Source organism: Sorex araneus, chromosome 5 (assembly GCF_027595985.1).
Source record: "Sorex araneus isolate mSorAra2 chromosome 5, mSorAra2.pri, whole genome shotgun sequence".
Lineage (NCBI taxonomy): Eukaryota > Metazoa > Chordata > Mammalia > Eulipotyphla > Soricidae > Sorex > Sorex araneus.
In genome coordinates, this window is record NC_073306.1 from 99009249 (window position 1) to 99021540 (window position 12292).

General features: G+C 41.6%; 1 protein-coding gene across 1 annotated transcript in view; it reads left to right on the plus strand.

The window, feature by feature from the left end:
- Nucleotides 1-12292, plus strand: part of AKAP10 (A-kinase anchoring protein 10) — a 73537-nt gene that overhangs the window by 51435 nt on the left and 9810 nt on the right. Inside the window, exons 11-14 of the mRNA XM_055137968.1 lie at nucleotides 226-335; nucleotides 7447-7529; nucleotides 10509-10561; nucleotides 11179-11274. Coding sequence (XP_054993943.1) covers nucleotides 226-335; nucleotides 7447-7529; nucleotides 10509-10561; nucleotides 11179-11274 — 342 coding nt within the window. The remainder of the gene's footprint in view (nucleotides 1-225; nucleotides 336-7446; nucleotides 7530-10508; nucleotides 10562-11178; nucleotides 11275-12292) is intronic.

A 12292-nucleotide genomic window follows, 5' to 3' on the forward strand; every position in this document is an offset into this window, starting at 1 on the left:
TGGAAATGATGGGCCTGTCTGTCAGTTCCAGACCTTATGTTCCTGAGTGATACCTGCTGGCTTGGAGGGTCCCTGAAGCAGAGCTCGGGAAGACCCAGCCACTCCCAGCAGTGCAGGGCCCTGCGCTGTTTGGGCTGCAAGCCCGCTCTGGTGCTCATAACAGTGTCCGCTTGCCTGCAGGCGCTCCAGCCCAGTGTAACACTAATTTTACAATTTCTTTTGTAGTCCAGCATGAAGAAAGCCAGTGTTAAAATTCTGAAAAATTTTGATGAAGCGATAATTGTGGATGCTGCGAGTCTGGATCCCGAGTCTTTGTACCAGCGGACATATGCAGGGTAACTTGACTCCTGGCTGGATGTTTACGGATGTATTGAATTTTTTCATATTTCTTAATACAAGTTTTTGTTGTTTTCTACTCTTATTACACTGTCATCTTTTTTTCCTATATTGTGTCATGAAGCCTGATTAAGAGTAAAAGCTCAAGATTGACTTTTGTGACTTTTAATTTTGGTTTAGGTGCTTAGTGACAAGCTCTTTAATCTGTATGTCTCAGTTATCTCATCTATAAAATAGGAATAATACACTGTTTCTTTGGGTTGTTGAGGATAGTAAGTAAAATAATCCATGAGAATTATTTAAGACATTTCTCAGGGACTGGAGGGATAGTACAGTGAGAAGGGACTTGCCTTTGCCAGCCTGACTTCGATCCCCAGCATCCCATCTGATCCCTGATCCTGGCAGTAGTTCCTGTGCACCGAAAGGAGTAACCCCTGAGCACCACCCAGTATGGCCCCAAAAAATAACCATTACTTGATACCTAGTAGCATTCCACAGATACCATTACTCTGCTACCACATGTGAGATTAATGAATATCACAACATGTGTTTTAAGCTATCTCCTGTACATTTCATTTGACACTTAACGTTAGCTATTTCAAGGTCTCTGTCTTAAAATCAAGAAGTAAAATAAAGGGCTGGAGCGATAGCACAGCGGGTAGGGTGTTTGCCTTGCACACAGCTGACCCAGGTTCAATACCCAGCATCCCATATGGTCTGAGTGCAGAGCTAGGAGTAACCCCTGAGCATCACAGGGTGTGACCCAAAAAGAGGGAAAAAAAAGATAAAAGTACGAAGATTCTCTGGGGTCGCTGGTAATCAGTTCTGGAGTATAATTTTTCTTTTACAGCCCTTCACCTTGGGTTTGCTCATGTCTGTGCGTGTGTGTGTGACTGTGATCTTGGGGTTGCTCATGTCTGTGCGTGGGTGTGTGGGTGTGTTGCTCATGTCTGTGCGTGTGTGAGTGACTGTGACCTTGGGGTTGCTCAAGTCTATGCGTGGGTGTGGGTGGGTGTGTGGGTGTGTTGCTCATGTCTGTGCCTGTGGGGAGGGTGTACACATGCGGTGTTAGGGTGACATGCTGTGTTGGACCACTTCCTGCTCTGCTTAGGAGAGACCCCTTGTAGTGTGACTGGGTAGTGACAGCAACATAGTAGAGCTGGCCGTATGCACAGAAAGTGCCTTAACTCCTTGCTGTCATTTTTTTTTTAATTTTTATTTTTTTAATTGAGTCACCGTCAGATATAGTTACACAGCTGTTCATGATCAGGTTTCAGTCATACAATGACCCAGCACCCATCTCTCCCACCAGTGACCCCAGTTTCCCTCCAGCCACCCCCAGCCTGACTATAGCAGGCACTTTCCTTCTCTCTCTCCTCACTCTCTCCCTCTCCCTTCTGAGCGCTATGGTCTGCAACTCTGAGAGGTTATCATGTTTGTTCCTTTACCTTCTTTCTAGCTTTTTAGCTCTGGCTCGTGTCCTTACTTGGGGAGAAGAGGAGGCTGGAAGGAGTCCTTAGCACCCAGCAGTGCTAAGGATTTACTGCTGTCTGTGCTCAGGGATCCGACCAGATCAGCCACAGGCAAGGCATGCCCCATACCCTCTCTCCAGCCCCCTCATGTCCTTATTTAGATACAGATTTTCTTTAGTTTTTGGTCTTTATCTCTGAAGAATCCCACATTCTCCTTAGAGTTAATATTTTCCCGTCAATAAAACTTGGACTTTGTTAAAAATAAAACACAAAACAAAACAAGGCCTGGGCCCGAGTACTATCACTGTCATCCCGTTGCTCATCGATTTGTTCGAGCGGGCACCAGTAACTTCTCTCATTGAGAGACTTATTGTTAACTGTTTTTGGCATATCCAATACGCACAGGCTCTGCCATGCGGGCTCGATACTCTCGGTAGCTTGCCGGGCTCTCCGAGAGGGGCAGAAAAATCGAACTCAGGTGGCCGCATGAAAGGCGAACGCCCAACCGCTGTGCTATTGCTCCAGCCTTGGGCCAGAGTACAGCAGCTAGAATGCTTGCCTTGCTTTTAGGTGATTTGAATTTGATCCCTGGTACCCCATACCGCCCCCCAAGCTCCATCAGGAGTGACCTCTGAGCAGAGCTAGGAGTAAGTGAGCAAGACCAGGGATGGCCCCAAAACCAGAATAATAATAATAATAATAATAATAATATACTATAAAGCAACGTCACCATCATTTATTAAAGATTGCTTAAATAACAGTTGGAAATGGTATAATCATCTTTTTTATTTAACAATTAGCATGGTTATTTGTCTTCTAACAAAAAAAGCAGTAGTATGTAAAAGATGGAACTAACAAAAAGCAATGACACATAGGATATGTGGTAAACTTTACCACATATAGTAAATCACTTAACTCCCTCAAGATTTAATACATAAGTCAGTGTAAAGGCTTCCTTACCTCACCGCCTCAGCCTCAGTTCAGAAGTAAGATTTCTACATTATCTAAAAATAACATTTGCAAATAATATTTGTAAAATCAAGGAGCTGGAAAATGATTTGAAGCAAGTAAAAAGTTATCATTTGACCATTTTGTCTTTGAAAGACAATCGTAGCCATGCCGGCATGTTTAGCAATCTTTATTTTAGTAAGTGGTGGATAATAAATCTAAATAAGTTAATGTCCCACAAAGTGAGATTTATTCTTAAGGAATGATTGGGTTTTTTATTCAGAAGTTTTCTTTAAAATACCTGTCATTTGAGGCTGGAGTAATCATACAACTGTTTGAACCTGCCTTGCTGCTGTCCTTGGGTCCATCTCAGACATGTCGAATGGTCCCCTGAGACCCACCAAGAGTGACTCCTGGGCACAGAGCCAGCATTAGCATGGCTGGGAGTGGCCCCAACCACCTTCCCCTGCCGCCCTCATAATCACATATGTTTTTAATATTTGTGTATATGTAAAAATGTTTTTAGAAGTGTAAGTCTATTCAGATTAAATATTTTTAAAAGATAGGTGACATTCTTTTTTTGTGCGTGGTAACTTTGTAAAATTTTTCTCAAGGCAAACACATTTTGGTACCTGAATATCTTATATGAAATACTATTATAGAAAGAATATCTTAACATAAGGTACACCTTGCTTGAAATAAAATAATACGTAGGCATAATAAAATTTGAATTTTTAACCATAGATTCATTAATTTGCTTATAAAACATTAAATTCATAGACTAGAGGCGCCAGAGAGAGAGGACAGTGGGAAAGGGGCCACCTGTTCAACCCCTAGCTTCTGTGTGGTTTCCTGAGCCCTGCCACCAGTGTCCCCAGCATAGAGCCAGGACCTGAGTGTTGTTGAAAGCAGGTAAAGGGATATAGGTGATAACCATTCACCATCTGAATCACAAACCATAATGCCTAAAATGAGAGAGAGAGAGAGAGAGAGAGAGAGAGAGAGAGAGAGAGAGAGAGAGAGAGAGAGAGAGAGAGGCGGGGAGGGGCTTGAAGGGGTGGGAAGGAACCTAGGGACACTGTTGCTGGAAGAGTACAACAGTGGAGGGATGGGTGGTGGAACATTGTATGACTGAAACACAATCATGAACTATTTCGTAATGCTCTATCATGGTGATTCGATTAAAAAAAAAATTTTTTAATTCTTATCACTAAAATAAAACCTTTTTTAAACCTTAGGCACCATGGTTTACAGTACTGTTAATGACAAGGTTTCCTGCATCTTACGGCCTCTCGGCACCCCCTCACAAGTGTCCCCTTCGCTCCCAGCTGTCCCAGAGCCCCATCCTCCTCCCAGGCAGGCATCTTATATCAGACTGGAGGATTTACATGGAGAAACAATTTAAAAATTTTAATAAACCGTACTCATTTACCTTGGACTGGAGCGATAGCACAGCAGGTAGGGTGTTTGCCTTGCACGTAGCCGACCCAGGTTCGACTCCTCCGCCCCTCTTGGAGAGCCCAGCAAGCTACCGAGAGTATCCCGCCCGCACAGCAGAGCCTGGCAAGCTACCCATGGTGTATTCGGTATTCCAAAAACAGTAATAAGTCTCACAATGGAGACATTACTGGTGCCCACTCGAGCGAATCAATGAACAACGGGACTATAGTGCTACTTATTTGCCTTATCATTAGTTCATTAGTGATAGTGTTGATTTTTTTCTACCAATCTTGGATTATTGGTAATATGGAATGTTTGAAATGTTTGGTTGATCGTGTTTTCTTCAGTGACTTATTAGTTGCTTTTCAATTTTCGATTTCTTGGGTTGTGCAATTCTGTATTGACTTGTTAGAATTTTCTGTCACTATGTTAATAATATCTTTACATGTGTTCTTTTAGCACTATAATTTATAATTGTTCAACTAGTTTTAGTATTCCATCATTGGTTAATAAGAATGTGAATATACTTTGCATGTGTTTCGTTACTGACCGGATCCCCACCAAACTGCCCGTGTCCTTCCACCCAGCTCGTAGACTCTGGCACTCTTCCTGCTGCCCGGTGTCTTTCAGTTCTCTTGTCACCTAAGGGTTTGTTTTAACTGGATATTGTCTATTCCAGTCCTTTATTTTTTTTATCCCACATGTGAGATCATGCAGTATTTGTCTTACTCTTTTAGACTTATTTCACTTAGCATGACTCACTCTGGTTCCATCCATGTTGTTGAAAATGACAAAATTTTGTCCTTTTCTAATAGCTGAATATTATTCATGGTGTATAGATACTATGATTTCTTTCCTTCATTCACACATCTGTCCTTGGACCCTGGTAGTGTTTCCAGAACTTATTTCTAGTAACTAAGATAAGTGGGTATACAAGTATCTTTTTTTTTTTCACAGATTTTATTTATCTGTTTATTTTTGCTTTTTGGGTCACACCCAGTCATGCTCAGGGGTGACTCCTTGTTCTACATTCAGGAATTACTCCTGGTAGTGCTTGGGGCAGTGCATGGGATGCTAGAGATTGAACCCTGGTAGGCTGCGTGCAAGGCAAATGCACTACCCACTGTACTATCGCTCCAGCCCCAAAAATATCTTCTTAAAGTAGTGTTTGGGTGTATGGCTTCTCCACCCCACCCCACCCCAGCTTTTTTGGCTGCACCTGGCCATGCTTAGGGCTTACTCCTGGCTCTGGGCCCTGGGACTGTTCAGTGTGCTGGGAATAACCTGGTCGCCCGTGTGCCAGGCAAGTGCAAGGCCACCCTGCCCTCTGTTTTATCTCTCCAGCCTCGCAGCAGTGTTTTGTGATATTTGGGTCAATATCTAGAATTGGGATTACCAGATCAAGTGGTAAGTTTATTTGTAACTTGAGAAATCTCCATACTGTTTTTACAGAGGGTGAACCAACCTACATTCCCACCAACAGGAAAGAGTGTTTTTTTGGGTTCTTGTTTTTGTTTTGGGGGCCACACCCAGCAGTGCTCAGGGATCGCTCCCGACATTGCTTGAGGACCATGTGGGGTGCCAGCTATCAAACCCAGATCAGCCACATGCCAGCTATGTTATTGCTCTTTCTCAGAGTTCTTTTTTTCTCCACAATTCCACCAGCACTCTCTTTCTGAGTTGTTGTTGTTTAATCTAGGCCATTCTCATAGGTATGAGATGATACCTCATCATTTTGACTTGTGTTTCTCTGATTACTAGTGATGAACCTTTTTTCACACAGTTTCATTTTCCAGTTGGCATCTGTATGTCCTTGGTTCAGCCCCTTGCCTATTCCCATTTCTTGCGTGAGGGGGCAGGGCAGGCTTCTGGTCAGTGCTCAGGCAGCCAGGGGACACCACCAGCTATTCTCCCAGACAGCTGGCATTTCTGCGCCACTGAGTTTGAGGACACAGGACTGCTCAGACCTGTGTTGCTTTGGCAATCGCCAGGGCCTCTATGGATGAACCTTTGTGGTTTTCCGGTTTTGTTTCATGAGTTCCTTGAGAATTTTAAATACTAGCTCTTTTGTCAGATGTACAGTGTACAAATACTTTCCCTTCCCCCCCCTTATAGTGGTAGTAAGTAGAACAGAGGCTTATTAGTTTGATGTAATCTTACTGGGTTTTTTGGGGTTTTGTTTTGTTTCGTTTTTTTTTTTTTTGCCACAAGAATGGAATGGCTGCAGATACCCGTGAAACCAGTGTCACAGAGGGGGTTGTCTGTCTTTTTAACTGTGCTTTATGGATTAGGGCCTAACATTTAAATCTTTGATCCATTTTGAGTTAAATTTTGTTCATGGTATAAGATAGGGATTCAGTTTCTTCAGCATTTGACTATTTAGTTTTTTCAATTCCGTTTGTTCAAGAGAACTTTCTTCATTTAATACTCTTGGCTCCTATGTCATAAATTAATATCCATATACCTGGAAGTTTGTTTTTAAGTTCCAAGTTCTATTCCATTGGCTTGAGTGTCTGCTTTTATTAGGCATATGGTTTTGACTACTATATCTTGACTAAAGTTGAGAATGTTGGGGTTGGAGAGAGAGTATGGTGTGTAGGGCTCATGCCTTATAGCCAGTCTGGTTTCGGTCCAGAGCCTGGATGGTTCCCTGAGAACCACCAGAAGTGCAGAGCCAGGAGTACGTCCTGAGACTTCAGAGTGTAGCTCAGAAACACCAGTAGAAGATGGGGTCAAAGAGATAATATGCAGGTCAGGCACTTGCCTTAGCTGACCCTGGTTCAATCCCCTGTGTCCCATATGGTTCCCTAGCCCCACCAAGAGAGAGCTCCAAGCACTCAATGGGAGTTTGAGGAATGTGACACTTCCATCTTCTTTTTTGCTCCAGATACTTTGACATTCGGGAGTTCTGGGATTGCCATACAAATTTTTGCAATAGCATATGATTATTACATTTAATTACTATAGTTTTATTATTTATTTTTATTGCTACAAGTCCTAACTTTTTGTCTCTTTTACAAAATTATTTTGGCAAGTCTTCTGCTTTTTCTATGTGAATTTTAGAATTGTGAATTACCTATTAACTAAGCAGCTTCATAAATATGTTGAAGATTTTAAATGAAATTACATTGAGTCAAATATTTTACTTTCTGTATAAAATAATCTTGAGTAACATAAGATAACTAAAAGTTGTGTTCCTAGTTTCAGGTGAAATGCACTAAAATAACTTTCTTTCTATGCGTATTTTTAGGAAGATGACCTTTGGAAGAGTCAGTGATTTAGGCCAATTCATTCGAGAATCTGAGCCTGAACCTGATGTGAAGAAATCAAAAGGTTCGTGTTGTTGTTTTTTTATATTTTTGTTAAGCTTTCCTTGCATCAATAATTGAAGGTTATGTAAGGATTGTTTAAGAGCTTGAGTGTTTGTTTTATGAAATAGTCAACATATCTTTCACCTGTATCTAAATCACAAGAGGACTTTAAAAAACCTTCCTGTGAGTCAGAGTTCCCTAGCTGTTTACCATTACTGAATACATACCTATGTGGAGAAAAAAACATAGTCACTTTTTAATTTAATGCTGAATACATACTTCAACTTAGACTAGAGGATTACTTCAAACCCTTAATTTTTTAAATTCCTCCAAATTGGATAAAATGTTGAAATTCAAGTCCTTTGTAAAATAATAAAAATGCTTGGTCAAATCTTTTGTTTTTGTTTGGGGGCCACACCCAGCATTGGTTAGGAGTTAGTCCTGGCTCTGCACTCAGTAACCACTCCTGACCGTGCTCATGGGAACATGTGGTGCCGGGGATTGAACCAGGGTCAGCTGCACACAGGCAAATCACTACCTGCTATGCTGTCTCTCCAGCCCCAAGATCAGATCTTTTTTGACAAAAACATTCTTTGCAACTTATTTCAGCTTTCAGGTGATGGTGTGTACTAAAAGATTTTGGAAATCTGTGTGATCCATATGGATGATAGCTAGCAATATTTTGTTGGGAAGGGAAGGGAAGGTTGGGCCACACCCAGTGGTTCTCAGGGCTTACTACTGGCTCTGTGATCAGGGATCACTCCTGGTAGAGCTTAGGGGATCATATGGGGTGCTGGGGTTGAACCCGAGTTGGCTGTGTACAACTATACTGTCTTGCCAACCCCGATATCAAGAATTTTTTTGTATCATCGGATTGTTAGTAAAAGATAGTTTTGTAAGAAGAAAATACTTCAGTTGCGTTATATAATCTCCTAACAAGCCTATCCACCATTGTTAATTTGAGGCATACCTGTTTAAACTTGTGAATAATAATTTTTGCAATTTGAGTAAACATATCCATGTATCTTGGTGCTTCGTACAGTCTTTTGGGTGTAAGTAAATGTAGGGGACTACAGATTCCGTTCTTTGACTCAGAAAGCATTTGAGTGCTTCCTTTGTGCTAGATATTAAGGACACAAATACAAAGATACAGTTTCAATTTATTTTAATGTAACTTAGTTCCTTTTCATACCCTAAGTTGTAGCATGCTCATATTCCATAAAATGCCCAACCTCATGGAGTTTCCTTGTTATTATATTTAGCTTCTTTCTTTTCCTTTGTATTTCTTGTAAACTAGAAATTGCATTCATTGTTGACAAGGTAACACATTTGGTTAGACCATACAATAGTGAAATATACACATACTGTGTATATCTATATGTGTGGTATATATCCAGGCCTCCTACATGCAAATCATGCATTATCTCATGCTACACCCTTAGCTCTTGCTTCATCAACTTTAGCTTGAACCTTTCTTCCTTCACAAGCTCAGTTTTACTTGAATTTCTTTCATTCTTTTTCTGAGGCTCTTTAAGTCCTCAAATAGCTATGGTCCTGCCATATAAGTCCAGCCTGAGGCTTCACACAGACTGAATGGTTCCTTTTCATATCATATTAGGAATGACTTCCCAACTCAAGTGATCTGAAATCATCGGTAAAACTAACATCCTCTTCTTTCTTTTTTTACTCAGTGCCTTAAATTATCTTTGCTTATTTTACATACTTGTCTATATTTTTTTTCTATTTTTCAGTGCGGATTATCTGCATGTTAAGTTAGGGATCATACTTTATTTTTTTAAAAAATGGGGGCAGAGTGCTAGTTCTGGAGCTAAGGCATTTGCCTTGCTTCCATGGCCTTGACCGTGGTTCAGATTCCTGGCACTACCGGAACACAGGGCAAGAAATAGCCCCCGAGCATCACTACGTTTGATCCAAAATCACATCCCCTCAAAGAAATTAATTAAAATCATCTAGGAGGAGAAAGTATAAAAAGAAATTATTTGAAAAGTCATGAGCTTGTGGTCCCTACAGTGGCACTGGCATGTGCCTGGGTGCAATATCTGTTGGAAAGTTGTGCTTATCTGTGATCACCCTAGCATATCATGCTAAGAAGCTTAGATTCTTGCCTCATCAGCATCCAGGATTTCTTTTTTTTTTTTTTTCTTTTTCTTTTTGGGTCACACCTGGCAATGCACAGGGGTCACTCCTGGCTCTGCACTCAGGAATTACCCCTGGCGGTGCTCAGGGGACCATATGGGATGCTGGGAATTGAACCTGGGTTGGCCGCGTGCAAGGCAAACTCCCTACCCGCTGTGCTATTGCTCCAGCCCCAGCACCCAGGATTTCTAAGCTGAGTGTTGTTACATTTTTCTGACACTTGTATGAGAATGAATTGGAGTTTGGGAAAGACTGATAGCAGAGAAGGTTCTGGTTTATGAAGTTATAGACAGTAGTAGCAGACATTATAAGCCTTCCATGGTGGAATTACAGACTGCATTCCAAGCAAGGTGAAATTTTATGTAGAATAACTGAAGATATTAAAAAAAAATTAGTATGGGTTGTCTGAATGAAAAATAATATTATTTGGCCCAGAGCAGTAGTACAGCAGGTAAGGCACTTGCCTTGCAGGTGGCCAACCCAGGTTCAATCCCCAGCAGCCAGTATTGTTGCCCAAACACTTCCAGGACTAATTCCTGAGTGCAGAGCCAGGAGTAACCTCTGAGCATCAGTGGGTGTGCTCCCCCCAACTGCATCCCCACTGAAAAAGTAAAAGAAGGGTTTAAGGGATGTAATAGAGCAGGTAGGGCGCTTGCCTTGCATTCTACCGACTGAGAGTTTGATCCCGGCCTCACCATATGGTCTCCGACCCCATCAGAAGTGACCTCTGAGCACAGAGCTAAGGAGTGAGTCATGAGTATTACGGGGTAGCTTTTAAATAAGAGCATTTTTAAATGTAAAATTATTAATGAAATCTATGTTCAATTTTGGATTTGTTTATTAGGATCCATGTTCTCACAAGCTATGAAGAAATGGGTACAAGGAAATACCGATGAGGTAAATTTTGTTTTAAGTACAAAAAGGTTTCTTGTTTATAAGTGGCAAGGTGGACAAGGTTGTCCACCTGAAGTTTTTCTCTTTAATTCTCACATTACCATGGCACATCATTGCTCCCTTTTCCAGGATGTCATAGGACAGGGTAGACCCGTCTTAGCTTCTGGTTCCCTGGAGGGAACAGTGGGAGTATCTTCAGTCCAGAGACTGGCTACAGGAAGATACTCACACGTTCGGGATTACCTCAGCCAGCAGAAGTTAGCATCAGTATAGAAAAAGAAGTGCAAATATTTCCTTTCTCATTGTCAGTTTCAACTTTCAGAAGTGGAAATTTGTGTTTTCAGTAGTAAAATTCTTTGGGAAATAAGAATGGGAAAAGAAAGATGTTTTGACCATTTACCATGAAAAGTTGATCACCCAGCAGCTGACTGGAGGAGAGACAGATGCCTAGATTATTGCTTACCAGGGCCAGAGAAGGTAACTCAGTTCCTTTCAGAAGTGGAAATACACTTCTTGGCCAAATGAATGATATGCATGATAGATTTGCTGAGAGTACTGAAAATTAATGTTTTGATTCTTCATGAATAACTGTTACCCACTGTTTGAATTACTTCTTTTAGACCCAAGAAGAACTAGCTTGGAAGATTGCTAAGATGATCGTCAGTGACGTCATGCAGCAGGCGCAGTGTGACCAGCCATTAGAGAAGTCAACAAAGGTCAGTCTCCAAAGATGACTTCTGTGGTTCGTGTTAAAAACCTAAAAGAGTAAGAGTAAGAGTAACAAAATACATACAGGCACTTCTTTCTGTCTTTGAAGGAATCACTGCTATGGAAACTACACGCTCAGAAAAACTAGAAACTACCAAATTGAAACAATTATTTTGACTTCACCCTTTTAAAAAGGATGACATTGAAACCAGAGCGATAGTACAGCAGATCGAGCACTTGCCTTGCACATGCTGACCCGGGTTCAATACATGACATCCCATGTTGGGTGGGGGAGGGGAGGGCGGGTTTAAAATCCCTAACTTACTATCCAGAAGCAAGGATCTCCAGAATGAAGGACATAATCCTGGGAGGTTAGTAGTCTTGGTGAATCAAAGCATCAGAAATGAAAGTTTAGGCTAGAGAAATATTATACCAGTTGGGGCACCTGCCAGGTGTGGCCAGAATGAACCGAAAATGCAGCCCTAGTTTGGAGAGCCCAAAGTAGCTGGAAGTTATAGAATAGGTTATCAGGAAAGAAATCCAGTGATAACTTAGATCCCCCTCATTTCTGTGATACTGACCTTTTACAATATGTGGGGGTAGAAATTCTCATGGCCAGAGAAAGAACTAAAAAATTATAGGCTGAACGATTTCTGAAACATGGGACTACTGACCTGAGCGTAGAGTTCAGTGCCCAGAACATGGAGTTGTGTCCTCTGAAACACTGTGCCTTTCTCTAGTGCCAATCAAAGCATCTCAAGCATCTGAGGACGGAATATGAATATGGCTTAGTGGGAAAGCACTTGCTGTGCATGTGTGATCACCAGCGCACGCGCGCGCGCACACACACACACACACACACACACACACTATCCAAAGACACCAGAATCTGAATGTGTGTGTACTTCATAGCAGAGCTTAAAAACAAACAAACAAACTAAAAAATAAAAAAATGATAGAATATGGGGCTGGAGTGATAGCACAGCGGGTAGGGCGTTTGCCTTGCACGCGGCCGACCCAGGTTCA